Source organism: Neovison vison, chromosome 3 (assembly GCF_020171115.1).
Source record: "Neovison vison isolate M4711 chromosome 3, ASM_NN_V1, whole genome shotgun sequence".
NCBI classification, from domain to species: domain Eukaryota; kingdom Metazoa; phylum Chordata; class Mammalia; order Carnivora; family Mustelidae; genus Neogale; species Neogale vison.
In genome coordinates, this window is record NC_058093.1 from 38,747,683 (window position 1) to 38,771,626 (window position 23,944).

Below are 23,944 nucleotides of genomic sequence, written 5' to 3' on the forward strand. Positions count from 1 at the left end.
ACTAAAAAATGCAGTTTTACAATTTTTTTTTCCTAAACTGCAAATAATCCAATTTTCATGCATGATACAAGAAAAACAAGCATGAGTTGATTCAGGTGATTTTGAATGCTCAGTAATTCTAAATCTAACTCCAGTTTGATACTGGGAGTCTGAATCCTGCCTGTCCATTAAGACTTGCTTGGTCTATTCATCGTTGCTCTGAGCCAGACTAGACACAGTCCTAATCTCAAAACTGTCTGACACTTCCTATCCAGTTCCACCCTATTCCTCCTACTGATAAGAGGAAAGAAGTCTGCTGGAACCAACATGGTGTCTGGGTTCTCCTTCTTTTGTGAGGGGATGTCCTTTAATAGGGTGGTCTAGGAGGCAAGGATGGGACTGTCTGTGCTCCAGGGATACCCAGATGGCCATGTGGCTGGAGGAGGTCATACTGGTCATCCAGGTAAGCCCCTGAACAAGGGAATAGTAGCTTTATTCTTCTTGCTTACTTCTTGGGAGCTTTCTTTCCTGTCTTCTTTTTGAAGATGGAAGATTATATTTTTCTGTCCTCTTTCCTAAAACAGGGAAAAAAAATCACTTATGGCTATAAATATTGATCTTCAAGCTTAAAATATCAATACTTCATAAATAAATTTATGTAAAAATACTCCATTTTATTTGGAAATAAAAAAAGAATTGAACAAAGAAGTAATAGATATACCAAATTATCAACATTTAAAATATGCCATTTAAAAAATAAATATAACAAAATATATAATTTTTTTCAAGTTAATAACCAGTTTTTTGAGAGTAGAAGAAAATAGAGAGATTGTTATAAGCCACATATAAGAGATTTAATTAGCTAAAACTCAAGGGTAAAAATCATAAACGTGAAAGATGAATAGATTTGAATGTTTAAAAAATAAAAAATCCCCACACTTTAAAAAACATCCTTATAATATTAAGGCAAAAAAAGAGGGAAATTTCAGTATATATAAAATTTGCCTACATAGATAAAATCAGAGACGCGCAGGCTCTAACCAAGTAATTGCACTTAGAAATTAATTCTGAGGAAATCAATTGGACATGTGTGCAAAGATACAAACACATACAAACATGATTTCTATTTTCATATAAAATTAGAGATAGCCTAACTATCCATCATATGGGCGATTATTTAAACTAAATTGCTAATTATACAATAATGTACTGTATAACTAAAAGAAAGAAAAATAGATAACATTGATATGCAGATATGTGTATTAAATATATAATTAAAAAACTGTTTATAGACTCTATAGTGTGAGCTTCTATGTATCTAGAATGAGATAATGTATACAGATGTCTAAGGTACAGAAATAAACTAGGGGAAGCAGATATGAAATAGGAGTTTCACTTCGTGATTAGTAACTTCCTGTACGGACTCTGTGGATTTTATTGAGAACACTGTATCACACAGACCAGGATAGTCTTATGCTGCAGTACAAACAAAACCACAGTTTGGTGGCTTCATGTTCACAGTGTTATGTCTCAGTCACACAGAGTCCCTTGCGGGACTTGGAGTCTCCCGGCAACCTTTGCGGTGGGGCTGAGACCCACGCTTCTGGCACCTCCCTCTTCCACACACTTCTGCAGTCAGGGGAAGGAGGTGCAGAGTGGCACAGTGCTCTTCTGTGTTTTGACTCAGAAGTGACCCTCGCACCAGCTTATTGGCCAGACCTGTGATCGCCGCCCTGTCTCCTGCAAAGCGCTGGGAAATGCAGCATCCAGGGCTCGGAAGAGAACTGGAAATAATGGTGAGCACTTAGCATTGCTCACCACCACGGTACATGGGGCAGGGACTGCTGACTATTCGGCTTTCTCTGGTGTCACTTTTCTTTGCTCATCAAGTGGTTGGATTTGAGCTGGTTTGTCCTTCGGGAATAAAAATGACATTTCCCAGCCTCCTTTGCAGTCAGGTGTAGTCAGGTCACTCATAGTAAAGAAATGGTAACAGAATGTCTAAATGCAACCTACAGATGGTGTCCTCAATGGAAGGGACACACCCTCCTAGACCTTGCCTCTTTCCTTTAGTGGGAATGTAGACCTGCTAGCTGGGCCCAGTGAGGGGATGCCACCCTCTGGGAATGGTGGTACAATAACTAAGGAGTTTGAGATTCTAGCCTACCTCCACATGGGAGTGAGAAATAAGTAAGCTCTCTTATTTCAGCCACTGGTTCTTGAGGAGAAAGGTGGTTTTTGTCCCACACAGCAAGCTAATCTCAATGGCGGCTGCATATTGCTTTTATAGTGTGGAAATTTTTCTATGTTGAAAAAAAATAAATCACTATTTTAAAAAGCACAAATCTTTTTATGGGCTAGCATGTCTTTCGTAGCCTGGAAGAGTGTTAACAACCCAAAAAAGTAACATTAGATCCACCCTAACAGAGACCGAATAGGTTCTTTACACTTAGGCTTTTCCCCAGGTGATCTTTCTAAAGATGGTTTATTTCCATTATTTTTTGGATCTAGAAAGTAATAAGATAAAGTCATTTTAAAGAGGCTTTAAACTTGTGACCACCTCATTTCAGACATTACTGAGTTGGCAAAGAGTTGATAACATTATTTAGGTCTCTTCCATTATAATGGGGTCTGAAGAAAGTTCTAGGGGACCAAGGTGCTTGTCTTATGCCACCATCCTTTATCCATGGGATCTTGGAAAAACCCACTCATCCTTGACATGTCTCAGTCTCATCTGTAAAATCTGAAATCATTATTCAACCTTTTTCAAGGTTTGTTGTAGAAATAAAATGAAATTATCCATGAGAAAATTTCAAGTATTTCTATATAAGTTAGTGTAATATGGGAGAAACTGTTAAAACGATCATTTGTATTTTAAGGTGGGCAAATTTTACCCATTCTTTCTGACAATAAATACTGGTCATTTGAGAGTTGCATTCTGTGATTTTGTGACACAATGACCACATTGCCAATGCACAGAAAAATATTCATATTCTTTTCCCCTCTGAGGATAGTGATAGCAAATGGCCAATGGTAGCAGTGGTGAGGGTGCACTCCCCTCACTGTTTGTCAATGCATTCCCACAGCCGTGTCAGCTGTAACCCCTCAGTTGCTTATAGGAAACACAAACACAGTTGCATTTGTGTTTATGATGAGCTGGTCTCTTCCCAACTCTCCCAGAAAGGTCAAGTGGGCAACATGGAAATCTGGGCCTTGGGAAAGATTTTGTTCCATGATTTGGGAACTTCCAATAGAGTACCATGAATGTATTTAGAACACATTTAGGAGTAGTGGTACAGCTCCTAGGTAGAAGAAAAGTTGACTTGGGGATTGGGTGGGAAATCATTCTCTTTATGTATAAAGTATATGGAGAGACAGATTTATTCCTCCTCAAAATAATTATCTACCTAGCTATCTAAACATAAATAGATATATAATATATTTGTGGTATTAAAATATCATAGGTTGTGTTCATGATTAGGAAAAAATATCTAAGAGGGCTCCTGAGGGCAGTGATAATTGAAAAAGGGTTGAGAAACACTGATTTAGAGTCTAACAGTTCTGATTTGGGCTCCTGGGGATTGCATGCAGGGACTTGCAATCCCTCCTGTTTACCATGTGGGGTGCTTGGTGCTGTGCTGGGCGGCTCCTCCTGGAGGCTCTTTTCTTCATTCATTCCTGGTGAGTCATCACTGGTTTCTGAAAAAAATAAAAGACATTTCTTTCAGATCTCAGAATATCCTCTGGAAAGTCCCATAGGAGTTTCCAGAGGTCCCAGGAAAGACCTTTTGTCGTGAAGGCTGGGGTTTCCAGGTCTTGCTTGCACCTCCCAAACGCTTGCTTTCTTTCTCTTTCTTTCTTTGTTTCTTTCTTTCTTTCTTTCTTCCTTCCTTTCCTTTTTATAAAAAGATTTTATTTATTTATTTGACAGACAGAGATCACAAGTAGGCAGAGAGGCAGGCAGAGAGTGAGAGGGAAGCAGGCTCCCCGCTGAGCAGAGAGCCTGAGGTGGGGCTCCATCCCAGGACCCTGAGATCATGACCTGAGCTGAAGACAGAGGCTTTAACCCACTAAGCCATCCAGGTGCCCCTCCATAACCCTTTCTGAGAATGATTCTACCACTGGGTCTGTCTGCCTCTGGGGAGGAGGAGAGCAAGGCTGGGCAGTAGCTTGTCTTCTACCAAGGGAAATGTCCAGTGACGGGCAGTCATTTGAGCCCCTGGACTAGAAGCTCAAAGTGAAGTTGTGAATCCCTGGGGTGTCCCAGAAACCCTTTCAGGAGATCTTTGGGGTCAAAACTGGTCCCATACTAAGATGATCTATGCCTTTTCGTTATGTTGACAAGTTCTCACGTGGAGCAGCAGTCATGGCAGGGAAGGCTGCTGGTACCCTAGGACAAATCAAAGCAGTGTCCCTAAACCGCATACAGTTTTCTCTGCCACAGACCATTAAAAAAAAAAAAAAAAAAAAGAAGCCAGTTTCATTTAAGAATGTTCCTGATGAAACAATGAAAATTATTAACTTTATTAAATTTCTACCTTTGAGTATACATCTTTTTTTTTTTTTTTTTTTTAAGGATTTTATTTGTTTATTTGAGAAGACAGTGAGCAGGAGGGAGAGGGAAAGAGAATCAGACTCCTTGCTGAGCACAGAGTCTGATGCAGGGCTGGATCCCACGACTGTAAGATCACAACCTGAGCTGCAGCCAAGAGTGGAGAGTCAGATGCTTAGCGGACTGAGCCCTCCAGCCGCCCAGTGTAGACATCTTTTTAATAGTCTCTGTGGAAAACTGGGGAGTTCATCTAAAGCAGTTTGCTACATCTTGAAGCATGAATGTCTCGAGAAAAATACTCATGTGATTGAGCTGCAAGCTTAGTGTCAAATTCAGTGAACCAATATTTTCCAAATGTTCGAGATATTACAAAATCCTGTGTAAGCAGATATGCCATTTAAAATGCAAGACAGCACAATGCGTTGTATTGCAACAGAGTATAACAAGTTAATTTAAAGAAAAATTAAAATTTTATTTTATTTAAATTCAGTTAATTAACATATAGTGTATTACTAGTTTCAGAAGGGTGTAAGAAGTTAATTGCTGTGGTTTCAGATGCTAATTCACAACTAACCTTTAAGAAACCATCCCTTCTTGACTTTGGGTGCAATATCAAAGAATTATCTCAAGAAACTGTTTAAATACTCTACCCTTTGGAACGACAGATCCTCATGAAGCTGGATTATCTTCCTGTCCTCCCACCAAAGCAATGTTTCCCAACCGATCGAACACAGAAGCAACTATACACATCCAGCTGTTTTGGATTCAGCTAGACGCGAAGAGGTTTGTAAAAATGTAAAATGGTGCCAGTCTTCTCACCGGTTTTTGTGTTTGGAAAATATATTTGTTTTTCATGAAAATATATCATTTATATTAATAGGTAGTTGGCATATTACTGTTATGTTTAAATGAACTAACACATAAATATTTTTAAACGATCGGTTTTAATGCCTAACGAAGTACATACAGATAAATATAAACAACAGAAACAGAAGGTCTTTAGGGTACTCCGTAATTTTGAAGAATGTAAAGAGTTTTGGAACCAAAAAGGTTGAGAGCTACTGCCTTAGGTCACCGCTGAGGTCAGAGCTGTTTCTGCACAAAATGTCCTCAGGTACAGCAGATCTGTGTCCCTCTTGTCTCACACACACCTGTCTCCGCACTTCTCCCTCCCTCTGCTGTTACCTTTACACACCCGCCTAACACTGCTTGTTCCGTGAAAGACCCTCCCACACCAACCATTCAAATGGCAGATTCTGGCACTGGCCTTACCCTCCGGTCCAGAGCTTTGGGCACATTCAGCGCTTGCCTTTTGGGCGCTTGGCATGATATTTGACTTCCTGGGTGAATCGTCCTTCCTTTGAGTTGCCTGTTCCACCACTTGGAGCTTCTCTTGGTTTCTTGGCCGAGGCGAGGCTTTCCCTGGGCCAAATAGTGATTTGTGAATAATTTTCACCAGGGTGCCCAGGAAAGCACCCCCCCCCCCCGCATGCCCCCAGCTCCCACAGATTTTGAGATCTCTGAACTCCTGTGTCTTGTTTTTCTCCTGCTATTTCTCTGTAAAATTACATATTTTTCTTGTGTGCACCTTTCTTTCTCCCTTAGACTTCCCATCTGCTCTCACCCCTGTATAACCTGTTGAAATTAACCAGAATCCCAGAGTAATAGAATTTGTTTCCTGGGCCCTGTTGTATGACACCACATGCGGCGGCCGCATCCGAGTAAAAATGGCTAAGTGGTCTGTTTTGGCGCAGGGGCAGTGTTTAAAAGTACCTCTCCAGGTTGCTGAGGGCCTAGGTATGGATCAGGAGAAATCCAAGTGTCCTTAGGTGCCTCTGGTAGGGAGAGTGCAAAGTATTAAAGAATTGAGGGGCCCCATGATGGTGTGAGAGTCTGGAACACAGAGGATTTGCAATGCCTGAGGTAGGTCTTGTCAAGTTTAGGGTTCTCTTTTCCATGGTCCTGGATGCTTTCATTTTGCCAAGGACTTATATTTATATCTTTGAGTCTGATTTTTTATCAAGTGCCAGAGTGACATACTGTGGGGAAATTAAACTCCCTTGATTTCTCAGTGCTTCTGTAAGAAGCCCTCGCCCCCAGAAACATGGAAATACATACAGAATAAAGATAGGGAATGCTTGCTTTCACTTACCTAGACACATTTGCTCTTCACATATCATGAGAAAGAGAGCTATAGCTAGTCAATTGCTGTCTGATCTAAACGGATGATAAAACTTCTCATCTCCTGCGATTGCCCAATGCCTAGAGCAGGGCTAAATTCCTAGGTTAAGTCCCAAAGTTAACTTCCCAAAGTGAAATCCAAAGGGGGGGAGGAGTCCTCCCTCCATAGGTATTTACACATCAAAAGGGTTGAAGCCCAGAACTTGAAGACAACTTTGTAAAACCTGGAGACACCTGGGCTTTCTCTGCCTCTTAGAAAGAGGCATTTAAATTCCAAAAGTTAAGGGTGAGAACCCAGGTTTGTTTCAATCTTAATCTCAGAGCAGCAAAAGGGGTGTTTTTGTTTGTTCGTTTTGTTTGTTTGTTTTGTTTTCTTTTCCTTTCAGGAGGGCAAGAGGATGGTTGTCCTTGTCCATAAACAGAAAATCCACCATTCTCATTATCTGTCTCTTGACTGTGGGATATCATCTGCCCTCAGAAAGATTCCATCAGCTCTCTTCTCATTGCTTGTGGGTCTGCATGTGGGGGGGTTAGATGCTGCAGTGTTACTCTGGATGTTGAGCTGGTTGTGAATATTAATAAGGAATTCTCTCCCCTTGGATTCAGGTGCCTGGGTTCCTGCGGTGGTCATATACCTAAAGAATGTGCCAGTGCACATTCTTTAGGGTGCCTAATGGGGTACCATCTCAGACCCTTCACAGTTTTTGACAAAAAACTTACTGTCTTGGCACAAGGTCATAGACCGCTAACACCAACCTTGAAAGAAATGGAAAATTCTAAAATTTCTCTTCCAATTATTTGCATCTTCTCTAAGCAATGCATGCTACCCTCCACCCAGCCATTCAAGCCAGATACTGAAGAGCAGGCCTCGTTTCTCTCTGCTCCTAGCTTCCAGTTTATCGAGGCCTTTCAACTCTACCTCCAAGCTGGTCTTGAACTGGCTGTCGTCCCCATCCCCACTGCCAGATCTGAATCCAGAGTTCTATCCACTTGTGTGACATCTGCCCCCCAAATGGGTTGCCCTGCTTCCATTCTTTTCCATTTCCAGTTCATTCTTTACACAGCCCCAGAACCCTTCTTGTCAAACATAAAATGGGATCATGTCACTTTATTGATGAAATCTCTTCAATGTCTCCTCATTTATTAGAATAAAATTCGATTTCCCACACCTTGACCTGCAAACATGAGGTGTCTGTGGCCTCTGATCTCCTCTTGTTCTCCCATCTTACCTTTTGGGAGGCTTTTTTTCTGGCGTCTCTTTTTTGGAGTTGACCAGATACATCTTTTTCTTTTCTTTCCTAAACAGAAAAAGTACAGATCATCTTTTCATGGCTACAAACATAAACCTGCCAACTTTACGTGTCGATAATTTTCAGCTTTCCCTTTCGGTCTTCACACCATAGTGGTGAGGAGGTACTGGGATGACCTTACTTGTTGCTGCTTCATGAAATGAGGGAGAAGAAATTCTAACATGGCAGAGGAGAGAGCGACATGAAGAGATGTAGACAATGAGTTTAGCTAACTCATTTCTAGCAGTTTGGTTGTGAGATGGAGGAGAGAACTATGGAAGCAGGTGAGGTGAGCTGAGAATCAAGAGGAAGCTCTTTTCATGAGCTCTGATAAGCTTGGCAAGTGGTTGAATGCAGATCCTGTGACAGGGAGATGCTGAATTCTCAGGAAAGAGAAGGGGTCATGGACCTCATCAGGGGAGGTGGAACGATTGCTATAGAGGGAAAGAGGGAACCAGAGAGGAGGGGACAGATGCAGTTAGAGTTTGCTGGTTGGTAGCAGGAACTGAGGGGATTCCTATCTGAACCTTTCTATGAAGTAGGAGGAAAAGTAATCTGTTAAGAAAAAAGAGGTGGTGAGAGGGTCGGCAGTTCAAAGAAAAAGCTCAGGGTTGGAAAGGATCATTGCAAGAAGTGCAATTGTCAGGCAGCATGGGAGGGTCATTTATGCTGGAGTCATGAAGACACAGCCCATGTGCTCTGTCCTGCTGTGTGGCTCTCCCCAGCAGTACCGGCCTTCAGACACAGTGTGCAGAAAGCCGATAATGGGGTCCCTCCAAGACCTGCCAGAGGATACTAGGAAAAGACAGTGAGAGTCAAGGCAGATTAAGATATCAGCAAGACGTTACTGAAGTAATGGTTTGTGGGCTCTAACCTTGTATAAAGGGGCATGAAGAGGGCGTATAATGAACCAGAAAAGAGAAAGGCCAGTGCACTGGTCATCCAAATGAAGTTGAAGGACAGCTCCAGAGGGAACGAATTGTAAGGAAGAAACCAGGCAGGGATACCTTCATATTAATTTCTGAAAAAGATTTTATTTATTTATTTGAGAGAGAGAGCATGCATATGTGAGCTGGGGGAGGACCAGAGAGAGAGGGACAAGTAGACTCTGCTGAGTGTAGAACCCAACATGGGCCTTGATCCCACAACCCTGAGATCATGACCTGAGCCAAAATCAAGAGTTGGAGGCTTAACTGACTAAGCCACCCAGGTGTCTCTCGAATTAATTTTTTAAGATTGGGCAGAGGAGGAGAGCTCAGAGATGGAACAATGGCTATAGAAGCAGGAGACTTTAAGTATTAGAGGTCAAAAAAGAGAATTCTGAAATTAATTATTGGGAGGTTGAGCCAGGCTTCAATGATGGGAAGGCTGATGGGTTGCCTTTGGGTGCAGGAGCCAGGAATTGGTGCAGGAAGAAGTTGCTGGAAAAGAGTTGAAGAAGGATCTGAGAGTACTCTTATTCATGTGTACCTTGAAGGTGTCCAGGATGGTGGCAGAACTTGAACTGATAGAAAAATTCTAAGTCAGCTTTTCGGGTGTGCTGAGGAATTGGGGGCAAGTCAAGGATGGTAGTGATGACTAGGGAGGGAGTATTTCATTTGAATGGTTAAGCCCCAAAGTAGAGGATGGAGGAGGAAGGGGCTGGCTGGGGCTCGTGGGTAGCAAGCAGTGGACATCCTCCCTGCCTTCCACCAAGAGTGAGAGCAGACAGTATGCGGCCTTATCTTGAGAGACTGCAGTGTCCTCTCAGGGGAACCCACTTTCAGTTAGAGGGGGGTATGACTAACCCTTCAAGAAGTTGTGGGTAAAGAAGACCTTGATGATTTCAGAGAAAGTGACTGCAATGGATACATATTTCAAAGGCCCTCAGTGCCTCCTGGCTTCCTTACAGTCTTCACGAAAGCCTTCAAGGAAGGCACAGTGAATGCAGAAACATATGTACATCATGACTACAATCATATGGTGGGATCTTCTGACAAAATAGCAGAAAAGCAGAAAGTCTCTCCAAATTCATGCTCCTGATGTCTACAGGAGAAAGGCAACCCTTCCTTACCTTTCTTGTTGGGAGGTATGCTGGATGCCTCCTGGAGCTCTTTGGGGTCGTTTGGTTCTGGAGAGTCATCTGTTATCACTAACAAAGGAAAGAGAATTCAGTTCAGAGCTTGGAACAGGCTGAAGGAAAAGCCCTGAGGGAGCTGAGGGCAGAGCAGGAGGGTGCAGAACATGTCACCATGGGCTAGAGGTCTGCCAGCCCATGGGGCCCCCTGGCTCTGCCTTGATGTGATCAATTTGTGGTTAGAGTTGCCTGGGTGGCTATCCCCGTGAAGCAGGGAACCATTGTCACACAGAGGAAGGCTCAGTTTGATCTGTTTCAAGAGGCTCCCCTTATTCAGTGGAAGAGAGGAAGAAGGGTTCTCAGCCGCCCTCATGCATGGAGTGAGGCTTCGAGCTGGGTGAGGGCTGACCTTGAGTTCTGGTGCCTTCAATGAAGGGGAATGTCTTCGCCATAAGAAAAATACACGTTATTGCTTAGAGGTCTGTGAATGGATATTTTTGGACCTTCTCTTTGTCATGATTTTACCTTGAAAAATAGTGAAGGAAGCTAAGAGTCTTGATAGTTCTGTGTACAAGGACCAAGAAAGCAGGAGCTAACTTCTACTTGTAAGCACGTGTTAACAGCAAATAAATACAAAGTTCTACTTTTTTGCTGCACTGAGAAGACAGAAGGGCTGGAAGCCATTATAAATCTCAAGTAAGACTGTCACCTTCTTGTTTGCACAGTGCTATGAGATCAATCTCTGATTTTGGTAAGCAGTCATGAGACATTTTAAATAATTTGTTGCATTTAAAATTATTTTAATCCTATTAACTCTTAAAAATTGAAATGCTATAGAAATGACTGGTTTTAAAGTTGAAACTTCTCCACAGTCAGAGTGGGAACTTGGAGAAATAACCATCCACTCCTGGGCCACACAGCGATTTTGTTTCCTTCACATTTGGATGGAGCAGTTTTGAAATTTACCTTATTGCAATGACCTCAGAGCATGGGTGACTTACACAGTTCTGCTCTGACTCAGTCCCTGTCCTTTCCCTAGGGTTCCTACCACCAGCACTCATGGCAGTGAATGCTTGTGCTTAGCACACCTCCTAGTGATGCTTGTAGCCCAGGCCCAGGGGGTACCAACTGAGCTCCTGCCTCTCATCTTCAGTGACCCCACTCTAGATTTTCCTTTCCCAGACTTGTCTCCCTTGTCCACCCCAGGGTCTCCTGCATGTAGGAGCTCCCGAAGGCTGGGAGCACAACCCAAAGATGGTGGTCTAGAGTGGCAAGGAGAGCTCTGTCTCAAGAAGACCTCAATGACCTCATCTCTCGGTAGACACAGAAAGTAGGACAAGCTAAAGTTGTCTACATCAAAATTACCTCGCACGTAGCCTGGTGGGGCATCTTTTGAGCATTTTGTTATCTTTTATCTGGGGGCTCAGAGTGTTATGGGACACTGAACAGAGGAAGAAGAGGAATTCCAGGTCCTAGGACCAGCAAACAGGGATCAGAGGGAGAGAAACAACACCAATCTACTCCTGCCAGTAAAAACGATGGGGCCAACCCAACACCAAGGCCCAGCAAGGGTGGGATAGAGCAGGAGAGTCAATAATCATTTCCTTTCAACTAGCTGCTTACAATTTCTTTCAACTTTATTATTATTTTAAAATTTTAATTCTAATGTAGTTAACATACAATGTTATATTAGTTTCAGGTATAGAATACAATGATTCATTACTTCCTAATTTAATAATTGATTTCTTTCTTTGGGTAGTCTAGAAGATAGACTCTTCTGTTGTCATTGGCTTCATGATTATGTTAATCTTATATGGATGGTGGGTATTAGAGGAATGAAGGAAACATTTGGACCAAATGGGGCCCTTTATGCTCAGTCTTGGAGAATCCATGATACCATTTTCGACAGTGCCTGATAATACTCCATGGTTACATTTAATGAATCAATGTCCTTAATAATGATGGTTGGGAGAGATATGAAACACAATTTTGGAAACTAAATCAATGTTTTAGCAGATTTTTCAATCAGCAGATCCTTCAACGTTTTATCATCTTTTCTTTCTTTCTTTTTTTTTTTTTTTTAAAGATTTTATTTATTTATTTTACAGGCAGAGATCACAAGTAGGCAGAGAGGCAGGCAGAGAGAGAGGAAGAAGCAGGCTTCCTGTGAGCAGAGAGCCCGATGTGGGGCTCGATCCCAGAACCCTGGGATCATGACCTGAGCCGAAGTCAGCGGCTTTAACCCACTGAGCCACCCAGGCGCCTTTTTTTAAAAGATTTTATTTATATGTTTGACAGACAAAGACTGCAAGTAGGCAGAGAGACAGGCAGAGAGAGAAGAAGGGAAGCAGTTTCCCTGCTGAGCAGAGAGCCCAATGCGGCTCGATCCCAGGGTCCTAGGATCATGACCTGAGGTGAAGGCAGAAGCTTCAACCCACTGAGCCACCCCAGTGCCCCTATCATCTTTTCTAATAATTTCTCTAACATTTCATCTAACTCTTAGAGTCCAAACCACATAAAAATGAATATGACTGGAAGGACCATGTAACCAGAAAGTGAGAAACTTAGTGAGGGTCACAGAGAGGGATATTGTACAAGTTATGTGTCAGTTCAGACCACTGATATTAGGTGGACATCATGGTATCAAACTGGTTGTAGAGGTATCCCTGACAAGTAGTCCTGTGCTGAGCTGGGGCATCTGTCCTCCTGTTTCTTTTTCTTTGTCTCACACAGTTCTTTTTCTCTGGGCTTCTGCTACATGCCTCTGGGTTGGCAGGTGCATGTTTGCCCCTCATATCCACTCTGAACTAAACTAAGTCATCCCCAAGCAATATTACCTTGAACAGTGTTGGGGGGAGAGTCAAATGTCTCCTGTGGGTCTTCTTCATCATTTATTTTGGATGTTAAGTTGTCGTCGGGCATTGAAGAGAGGAAGAAAAATCATTACAGGGTACAGGGACAGCATATCAGGGAGGAAAGCAAATGGTAAAAACAACCAGGACAGAAGCATCAATGCCCCAGGGCAGAGAGTTGGGTTATTCCAGGGGTGGGAAGCAGGTGTTTGGGTTCTAAGCTTTCCCCAAGCCCCTAACAGGGCTCATAGTCCTTCTTGGAGAAGGCTGTGTGTGTAGGTGGGCACACGGGATGGACAAGATTACCAAAAGTTGGGACCCTGGGCTTCTAGACCTGACCACAGGTACCCTAGGCCAGGGTGGCACAGGTGTCAGACAAAGTCTTTCCCTCACCTGGAATGATCCTTCCTTCCTTGGTGGCTCTGGGGAGAGCCACAGCAGGGTCAGAAGGGCTGGATGGTTCACCCACGATCTCAGCTCTATGCTGTGCTGATGAACTGGGTTCAGTGACACTGGGCAAAGGGGGCTGGTGGCTCTGGGGTGGGGGCAGTGGCAGCAGCATCTTGAGGGAGCATCCTTCTGCTGGGTTGGCTGGAGCTTCGAGGGGGGTCAGCACAGCTCTGTTGTTGCATCCTCCATAGGCAATGACAACTGGGATCGGCAAAGGAACACACATCAATGCCCTGGCTACTCAGAATTACTAGGGAATTTCTTTGTACAGGACTTCCAAAGAGTTGGGGGCATGGGGTGATTCATCCTCCCTCAGGTGCATAGAACCCATTCACGACCAGCATCTTCTGTTTGTGGCCCCTTTCTATTTATGTGTTTGATTTGGGCATTAGACCTCTGGTCTAATACTGAAGTCATTTCCCACATAAAGCTGAGTTTCACTTTGAACTCAGAGATTTAATTTTCTTCAGTTTTTCTTTAATTTTGGTTTCAGAATTTAGACAATTTTGTATACTGTTATAATTTTAATACATGTCCCTGTTTTAATAAATAAACACATCACACCTCCCTGTAGCAAATAAGATAAAATGTAATTCCTTCACATGGTGCATCCTTTCTACTCTGGTTTATGCTCATTTCTGCAGAACAAGCCTCATGATCCCTGCCTCACACCCTATGGTGGGCCACACCAACTTTCCACCCCATCCTCAATACTCTAGGCCCTTGGCTTTCTGTATGTGATTCCTTCAATTGCCAGGTTTCTCTTATGATTCTTCGCCATCATTTATTTCAGGAGTTAAGTTGTCTCAACCAGTGAACAGAAAAAAGAATTAAGGTGGGATTTTGGAGAGGGGCCTAGAACAAAAGCTTAGAGTTGCAGATCCAGAAAGATGCGTGAGCTTGGCTAGGTTGTGGGGAGCACTGCAGGGTGTGGTGTCTCTGGCTTTCAGACTGACTTAGCATGGCTTCTGAGAACTCAGTCCTCCTCATGCCATCCCGATGATGCCAGGAGCATGGACTCAAGTGCACCTGGGTTAACACGGAAGGGCACTTTTCTCTTTTGCTACCCCTTTAGCTCAAGGAGTCATTTCTTCTTTGGGGGAGGAACCTCTTGCTGTTAATAGTGGTGAACCCACTAAGAAAATGTTACAATCCAGGGTGACCTGCTGGTCCTCTTCCTGTTGTTCTCAGCTAAGTGAACCATGCGCTTTAGGCCTTAAGCCTAAAGTGATCATGTCACCTCTTCCTCTTGCCCTGGCCTCCTCCTTCCCATCCCTGTCCTTGCTCTTTCTCCTGCTCTTTATCTATCCAGCTTGTTCTTGTTCCTAGTGTGCATCACGTTCTGCTTCCTTCTTCTACCCTTTCTCTGTCTTCAGCTCCCTCCCCTCTCCTCCAGGAGCACACCTGTCCTTATTTAAAAGAGGGATTGAAATCTCAAGCCTTCCACCTGTCCTTATTTAAAAGGGGGACTGAAATCTCAGGCCCTGGTGCTAGGAACCCCAAGTGGGACAGCTGGCTCTGCTCTTAGCAGACAAGTAACTTTGGGAAACTTATTCTGAGCTTTAATTTCTTCAAATGTCAGATGGGAATAATAACGGCTTCTTCATATGTCAGATGGGGATAATAATGGGATAATAATAAAGATGATATGAGGTAACCAAATAGAGGGCTTGGGACAATGCCTGGTACAGAGTAAGTACTGAGACAAAAAGATAATTACTGTCGATTCCTATTCATTTCTCTTCCCCTCTGGTTCTCCTCATCCTTCTGCCAGACTAAGTCTCTGGAACTGTATTTCCTAGAGACTCCCCAGTGGGGTAAACTGGACAACTTTCCCCCCACATTATAGAACAGGTAAGACAGAAATGTGTCTTCTAGAAATTTGTCTTAGAGAGCTGGGGCCAGAGGCTGCTCTTCCTGGCGCACCCGTGATAGAGTACGCTCCCTATCTCTCCAGAGAACCCAGCACTGTAAGTGCATAATTCCAGGGGGCTGAAAGCCAACACAAGCTTTGACCATAGCAGCTTCTGGCATGCTTTTATAGCCCAAAAGATATTCAACAAGCCTCGTACCGCTTCTGAAGCCCTTGAGAATAGTTGTCAGATTGGGATATTCACTCAGGTTAATTCGGCTGAACAACGTCTCCAGAATCGACGGACTGAAGGTCTTTTCCAGGTGGGTGAGGATGTTGTACACTACTCTGGATACAGGGACATGATTTCTACAGGCTTCCAAGGATTCCTTAAAAAATGGAGTCGAGGATTATTATAAATGATTATAAAACAGAACGGAAGTTTATTACACATTTATGGTTTTCTGAGTTGTAGGAATGGTATTCTGTTCCGTTAAGAAGGAATCAGCACAAATGCATGGTTAAACTCTAACATAGAAAAGTTACAGTTCCACATGTTCACTTTTAGAACTTCACATACATTTGGATTGTTAGTCATAGGAATAAATAAGTGTTAAAGTAAGCTTGCTTTGTGAACCTTATTTTAGGTACATTTGAAGGAAGAGAGAAATAGGGAAGGAAAAGGGGAGTCGAGGCTGCTACTGTGTCATTAATTCTCCAAGGCTCTGGGCAGAACTCTGTAGCAATGGATCAAGGAGTTGGTCACAAGGGGGCAATTCTGCAATTGCTTGTTAGCCTCTGCTCCCTCTCTTGGACTTGGGATAGCCTGAATAGGTTCTAGCCATAAGGAAGTCATCCAGAGAACTCCTCTTCAGGATAAGCTGGCCAAAGGGAGAAACATGGCAGGAAAATTAACAACATAACACTGAGCACCTACTAGACTAGTCTTGGGTAGAAAGCAATGGATAAGATAAACATGGTGCTACCCACGCTGAGCGAGGGACACTGTCAGGTGGAGAAGATAGGCATTAAATAATAAACAAATTAAAGAAATGCCCAGTTGCTATTGAGAAAATTGTTATGAAAAGAAAGCATAGGTTTCTTGGAGAAATCAATTGGATGAGTGGGTTGAGGAAGCCTCTCTGAGTAGTGACATCTGGGCTGTGATGTGAAGAAGGATTGGAACCAACCAGGTCGAGACTGGGAGAAGATCGTTCAACCACTGATGCACTTCCCTGGGCCTGGTGCTCAGGAAGTGCATTAAGAAAACCCCCAAATTATAAAAGAATGCCCTTTTTGTCTGCATAGTCGTATCTTCCAATGCCTGCCTTGCTTCACATCTGAGTGGATTGTGCTCAACAAGCTCTTAGGAACTGGGAGGGTGCTCTTTGTGGGTTGAATGGTGTCGCTCCTCCAAAAAGACATGTCTGCCTGAACCCTATAAATGTGACCTTATTTGCAAAAAGGGTCTTTGCAGATGTAATTAAATTAGGATCTTGAGATGAGATTACCCTGGACTAGAGTGGGCTCTAAATCACAATGACCAGTGTCCTTATAAAAGGAGAGAAGGAGAAAAGACAAGGATAGGAAATGGTCATGTAGAGCCTGATGTGGAGATTGAAACCACAACTGTAGGTAATTTTTCTATAGGCCCAGGAACACAAAGGTTGCTGGTGCCTCTAAAAGGCAGGAGAGTTAGGGAACGGATGCTCCCTCAGAGCCTTGAGAAGGAACCAACCCTGCCAACACCTTGATTTTGTACTTCTGGTTTCCAAAACTGTGAGACAATACATTTCTCTTGTTTCGAGTAACCTTGGTCGAGGTCATTTGTGTGGAAGGCCCTATGACCCCATCTTTCCTTGACAATGAGCCTTTGGGAATAGGTCTTTTGAGCTCCAGAAGCCCTAGGAGTTTGGGGTCTGTAACTTCAGTGATGGGGACTCCTTGGTGAGGCTGGGCTGACATGGGAAAGCAAGCAACATGACTCACCCTGTACATTGTCTCCGTGATGAAGGATTTGTCTCGGAAGCCTTCGAGGAAGGGAAAAGGCTTGTATATGGCATAAGCAGTTTCCAGCTTCCGGTATATGAAGTGCTGGAGAAGAGCCTCTTCTAAGGCCCTGGTCATGGTGAGCATCCTATGAAAGAGGCATGAGAAGAGAATAAAGACTCTGGGAATTCAGGGAGCTGCTCTCTGCGCTCAGTAGCCGTCTTCAGACGAGCAACCTTGTCCCAAAGGCAGCCCTGAGCACTCTGCAAAGCAAAATGCCTGCCTAAAAGGCTCATGGGCATAGGAGGCAATAACAACACCCAGTGACCGTGGAGATGGAAAGCGACCAAGAATATGATGCCGAAATCCCAAAGCGGCTGCTGGTAAACATAAAACAGATTTCAAATAGCCAATATCTATTGAGTACTTCCTATGTGCCAAACTTTGTTCTAAGGGTTTTGCATGCACTAGCTTATTTGAGCCTCACAAAACCCTTGCAAGATGGTTACTGTGATTGTAGCCATTATATTGTGAAGGACACTGAGACACAGAGGTGTTTACTGTCTTGCCCTAAGTCATATGACTTGGAAGTAGTAGAAAGTAAACAGATTCCGACTTTTTGCTTTTAGGTTTATGGTCACAAGTTCTATCGTCCATGGCTACACTGAAAGGAGTTAAGATTGCCTGAGCAGTCACTTAAGGCAGACACTAACAAAGCCCATAAAGAGGGACCACCCGGTAATGAGTATAAAGATGAAAACCTGATAATATGTAGAAACTTTAGTAACCCACCTATAATCTTTGACACAGAAGCAAGACAAACATAAACAGATGTGAAAGATGTGAAAGACATGATTAGTAAAGGCAATGTAACTGATTTATTATATATATCAATTTCATATCTCAGAACAGACATGGGCCTTTCCCATGCTCATGCGACATTTATAAAAATTAGCTATGATAGGCCAGGAGAAAATGTTCATGTTATAATAGGTAGCAAACTTACAGATGACATTCCTGACAAATTGTCAAGAAAAGAGTACTAACAAAAAAATTCAACCACCCAGAGATTTTATTTTAAAACAAAACAGAGATTCCAACTTTCCAACTTCATTTTGTGTATGATTGAAAGTTAAACTGTAAGTAATGACTGTTCCAGGGCTAATACCAGTGGAAGACAGAGCATCCCTGCTCTCTCTACTCATTCCCACATCCTGTAAGTTTGACAGGAAAAAAGAAACATATTGTAAAAATAGGATAATCCATAACAGTCCTGAGAAAGAAAGGACACCATGGGAGATCTGTAATTGTGAACAAATCCTGGAAGACTGAGAACAGGTGGAAGGGAGATCTAGAATTCCTGATACAGACAGAATCCATCCAATGGGGAAGGATGCTTCAAAGATCAGCACAGAGTAAAAGAAAGCCAGAATGAACAGGTGGTAAGAAGAGGAAGTGGCCCTGGGGTTACATTTAGGATGATTAATTATACTACAGCATTCAGCATTCAGAACATAATATCCACTAGGTTCCTTTTTCTTCGTCTGTTATGATTCTCAAGAATGGAAGCAAGGCACAGAGAGGTTAAGTAACTAGCCTAAGGTTGGTAAAGCAGAGCTTGTCTGACTAAAGCCCCATTTTTTTAAACATATGTATATATTTTTAAAGATTGTATTTATTTGACACAGACAGAGATCATAAGTAGGTAGAGAGATAGGCAGAGAGAGAGAGGGGGAAGCAGGCTCCCCGCTGAGCAGAGAGCCCAATGTGGGGGCTCAGTCCCAGGACTCTGAGATCATGACCGAGCGGAAGGCAGAGGCTTAACTTACTGAGCCATCCAGGCAACCCATTTTTTACTAGTGCATGATACTGGGTCTTGTATGCAAGTGTTCAGATTTTTATCATGTAAAGCAGTCTTAAAAATGAATAAGCAATAAACATCCACATAGAAAAAAGGCAAAAGGCATAAAAGGGCAATTAACTCAAGTGTGCAATAAATATATAAAAACATGGCAATTCACCAGTAGTTGGGACAGTACAAAAGAAGACAACGTAATAATTTTTTATAAAGATTTTATTTATTTCTCAGAGAGAGAGAGAGAGCACGCACAAGCAGGGGGAGCAGCAGGCAAAGCAGGCAGAGGGAGAAGCAGGCTCCCTGCTGAGCAAGGATCCCAATGCCAGACTTGATTCCAGGACCCCAGGATCATGACCTGAGCAGAAAGCAGATGCTTAACCACTGAAACACCCGGGCATCCCGAAAACTAAATAATGTTTGCCTATTAAATTTTTCCATATAAAGAATAAAAGCAATAATCACAAATGCTCCTGGTGAAAATGTAAACAGGTCCAAATGTTCTGGAGTCTAATTTAGCCATCAGGGTCAGATGCTCTAAAGCATGTATTCCGTTGAGTTCCAAATTCCATTTCCAGGAATTTATTTCAAGGAACCAATCATAAATGTGCTTAAGAAAAATATATAAAAAGTTCATGAAACACTAGAGAGGAAATTAAATGTTTTTTCTTTATTGTCTCTTTCCCACCAACTACCTCTAGTCACTTACACGATGGATAATAAATAAGTTGCCCATTTGGGGCAAAGTGTAAATCACAGAGCACGAAGAGGAGAGTAGAGAGCAAATCTTGGTTCCATCCACAACAACAGGCTAGAATTTAGGAAAAAAGCGTTTTATATCTGCTCCCCCACTACTCCCACGTCTGTCCCCCTTTTTCAGAGTCTCTGGTTAAATCCCACTTTGCTCTCTATGTTTGGAAGACAATATTTTACAAAGAGAGAGGCTCACAGTTCGAGTAGTTGGTTCCATCCTGTAGCTGCTGCCGGGAAATCAGCTATCAGAATCCAATCACCAAACATGAAGAATAAAGCAGCCAAGACAAAAACCCACCTGGATGCTGGGTCTGCCACCTGCTCTGCCCCTTTCCCGGTCCAGGGTCTGAGCCAGGAATCACTCCTGGAAGACTGAGAGAACAGCAGGGGGATGCCAGGGAAGAAACAGGAAGTCTGTGCTTTGCCACATGCAGTGAGGGCCAGGCTTCCGGAGAAAAGAAAAGTGAAAGTATTTGGAGCAGATCGTGCAGGAAGCTGAAGACAGTGCTTGCTGCCTTCCTCCATCTCCGTCCAGACACTTGTGAGGTTCTCGGGGGCATTTGGGGGAGGTGGGGAGTGCTGCCATTTGGATCAGCCTGGGGAGGGCTGGGCAGGAGGGAGGAGGCATTAGAGTCCAGCCCCAGGGGCCATGGGAGGGAGCTGGGAATCTACCATCTGTATGCTTCCCTACCCACTTCTATTTGCCCAGGACTTGTTCTCCTTCTGTAATTTTGGGGGGATGAAAATGTTTCCAAACTGAAGTATGGTGATGGTTATACAACTGAATAAATTTACTAGAAACCATCAAACTTCAAAAAACAAATGGAAACCAAAGGGGAGGGGAGGTAAATCAGAAATGCCCATAATGTCAGGATAAAATTATTGTCTGAGAAAGTTGAGATAAAAGGGAACCTGAATATAATCTGAAATCATGGGACGCCTGGGTGGTTCAGTGGGTTAAAGCCTCTGCCTTCGGCTCAGGTCATGATCTCGGGTCCTGGGATTGAGCCCCGCATCGGGCTTTCTGCTTGCCAGGGAGCCTGCTTCCCCATCTCTCTCTCTGCCTGCCTCTCTGCCTACTTGTGATCTCTGTCTGTCAAATAATAAATAAAAATCTCTAAAATAAAAAAAATAATAATCTGAAATCATGTAAAGGTAGGGAGACTTCTGGGCAGGAAAGTGACCAGGGGCCAGGCAGACATTTGGGAGCAGGGGATGTGAGGAAGCCAGGTCTAAGAGCTGGGACCAGGAGAAGACTCCAGACAGCCACTTCAGGGAAGGCAGAATACTCCCTCCAAACACCCTTGAACGATTCCATATGTACATTGGGTCTTTGAGAACACGGAAATCTGTTTAACTTTATTTGAATCAATAATTCTCAAATGTGCTCTACCCATGAGCTCCCCTTACCAGGACACCCATACTCCTCACGGGGGGAAAAAATGGGAGAAATGGTTCTGGGGTCTAAAAAGGCTTGAAACCAGGGCTCACAGGCTCAAGTGAAAGCCCTTCCCTGCTTGTTATGGAGGCACCAGCAACCCAGGCATATTCTAGAGCAACAGGCCAGGGCTGGCAGGTCAGCACTGACAGAAGCATAGAAGACTCAGGAAGCCCGTGGTAATAGAGGGAGCCCCGGGACACAATGTGGTGCTCACGGCTGCCATGCTAGGTAGCATACAGCACTGGGTGGTACAGGAGTGTGGGCAGCGAGAGGGAATCAGACCATTTTGTACAATTGTCACAATTCATTTACCTGAAGCCCTCCACTTACCCTAGAAAACCCCCTCATGGACATTGGACATCCCAGCCTGGAACCAAGAATCCCCTCCTTTAGACCCACCCAGAGATAGATATGGCAAAAGGGGGGGGAAAAAAAAAAGCAGGTGAGGAAACAATGCCAGATCAGACGGAAATGATTAAACTAGAAAAAGATGTGAATAAAGATGAAAGATGTTTTTATCTAAGCCATGCATGCTTGAGAATTCAGTACTAATGAGAAAAGTTGAGCTGTTTATTTCAATGATACATGTTCTGAGAATTTGCTAAAATTATGCATAATTCCTTTTTAGCTCAATTTTACTGAGGCATAAAAATGCATTCGTCTTAAGTGTCTGTTTAACTCCATGGGTTTTAACAATGTAATCATAATTACAATTAAAATAAAAAGCATTTCCTTCATTCCAGGAAGTTCCCCCATACCCTTTGCAAATAGCCTCCTCCCCAACCACAGCATCAGGCAGTCACTGATGTGCTTCCTGTTATTGAGGATTCTTTTTGCAAGTATCAAAGTTTTGCAGAAATGAAAAAATACAGTATGTACATTTTGATACATACTTCTATGGCTTCTTGGGGTCGTCATGATGCTCTTGAGGTTGAGGGTCAGTATTATTCCTCTGTTGTTGAAGGTCAATATTATTCCTCTTCAGCAGATGTGCTGGCCAACTCTCGTTCATCCTGTCCGATCACCATGATGTCACCAATGTAACTGATCGGTGTGATGTTCTGTGGGATGTCCAGGTGATCCAGATCTCTTCTATTTTATGACAAAGGACAGGTGAGTTATTATAACCCCAAGACAAAACTGTAAATGAGTGTGCTTATGTGTCATGCAGGAACTAAAACTCCTTCTGACTCTCCTTTCTAACCAGAATGGAAAGAACACATTGCCAAATCGGTGCCCACATACCATGGATCTGAGGTCTGTGGAATGACCTGGGCTTAGGATCTTACTGCCCAGACTGCTTATTTTCTTATCTCAGTCCTTGGCCATCCTGTAAATTCTGGGAGTTACCCAACGTACATCTAAGAAGTTGATTTTCTGCCTGAGTTAGCCAGTGTCAGTTTTGATTACTCATACCCCAACACTCCAACTGACTAAAAGTTGGTATCAGAATGAATTGTGGGCAACGAGTCCTCACAGAAGTATGCTTAGTCTGAGCTTGGTTATCTTACCTGCCTAGACACAAATGGAGTGAACATCCCATTAGTGTTCAAAAATGGGAGTGGTAGATTTGGGCAAGGAGCAAGGTAGCATATTAACTTCTAGCACTGGATTGTGATTAGGACTACACAATTCTAAGTGCCAGATCTTAGCACACTTAACAAGATGGAGAGGAATTTTCCAGTTATAAAGAAAGCATTGACTGGCCTTCAGAGGTTCCCACCTACTTGGCCTAAATCTGGGTGGGGAAACAGAGGCAGGACAGAGGTCAGAATCTTCTTATCTTACGGGTCATAGGGAAGAAAAAAGAAAACAACTCTACCCTGTGTTAGGAACCAGGGACCATCTGATGGTTTTGGTCCGGGATCTGTTATCTCAGGTAGATTGGTTCTCTAGTGAACATAGAGAAAAACAAGATAGAGGGAGATACAAGCTAAAATTCCAGTCTGTTGTTAACTGGGCTAATGCAGGATACCGCAAACTAGGGCTTTCTTGTAAACTCAGTGGGAGTACCCCTGAGTAATGCCAAAGACCTCGTGTTTCTAAGCAAAAGAAGCTGGTACATTTATGTCATTGTCCAGTTGAGTGGTGGCCTGGGTCTGCCTGCTGCTTAAGGGCAAGAAGAGGAGAGAAAGGAGACTCCGCAGTGGGTTCTCATAGTCTGTGCCAGGCCTTGCCTGGGCCACTCAGCTCAGTTTCACAGCTCCTTTGACCCACAAAGTGAGAGAGGGAGAGAGAAAGGACAGGCAGCAGGTGGATGCAGGCGGTCCCATGTGTGTGCAGCACCTGCAAAGCTTGTAGGCCCCACCCACTGGTAAGGATGTCCTCATCAATATTCCAGAATATGGAATCTGTCCCACCCAGATGGATGTTCACTTCTTTGGAGGAAAGAAAGAGCTGAAGTGTGCAGAAGGGTAGAAGTCTCTGGCCCTCTACACTTGGCAAACAGATCTGTGCAAATTTATAGCACAGTTATAATGAGCCGGAAGAAGCAGAATTCGGTGGAACATACTTTAGAAACATCCTGCTTTGCTTCTGGTCCCCCAGGCCTCACCTGCTTTGGCCCACTGTGCTGATAGAGGCCCTGGACTCTACAGATGCCTTGACTCCCATTTGCCTGTCTTGGACCCATTGTCCTACCAGAATTTCTAGTCCTCCAGTTTTGTTTATTTTATTTGTGCTTTGCTCCTGTTTC

General features: G+C 43.4%; 2 protein-coding genes across 9 annotated transcripts in view; one reads left to right on the plus strand and one right to left on the minus strand.

Annotated features, from left to right (window-relative positions):
• Positions 1-20,301, minus strand: part of SP110 (SP110 nuclear body protein) — a 34,396-nt gene extending 14,095 nt beyond the window's left edge. Inside the window, exons 1-10 of the mRNA XM_044241826.1 lie at positions 20,107-20,301; positions 17,201-17,348; positions 15,432-15,600; positions 13,303-13,560; positions 12,895-12,939; positions 10,055-10,132; positions 7,942-8,010; positions 5,804-5,953; positions 3,595-3,678; positions 489-554 (exon numbers count right to left, since the gene is read on the minus strand). Coding sequence (XP_044097761.1) covers positions 489-554; positions 3,595-3,678; positions 5,804-5,953; positions 7,942-8,010; positions 10,055-10,132; positions 12,895-12,939; positions 13,303-13,560; positions 15,432-15,600; positions 17,201-17,347 — 1,066 coding nt within the window. The 5' untranslated portion in view covers position 17,348; positions 20,107-20,301. The remainder of the gene's footprint in view (positions 1-488; positions 555-3,594; positions 3,679-5,803; positions 5,954-7,941; positions 8,011-10,054; positions 10,133-12,894; positions 12,940-13,302; positions 13,561-15,431; positions 15,601-17,200; positions 17,349-20,106) is intronic.
• The window catches only part of SP140 (SP140 nuclear body protein), a 75,422-nt gene continuing 71,746 nt past the window's right edge, over positions 20,269-23,944 (plus strand). For 5 of the 8 annotated variants that reach the window (XM_044241817.1, XM_044241823.1, XM_044241822.1 and 2 more), the window contains exons 1-2: positions 20,269-20,349; positions 22,235-22,362. The gene's annotated coding sequence lies outside the window, so the exon portion shown is untranslated. Of the gene's footprint in view, positions 20,355-22,234; positions 22,363-23,944 lie in introns of all 8 variants that reach the window. The other 3 variants (XM_044241818.1, XM_044241820.1, XM_044241819.1) reach the window with 3 other exon arrangements.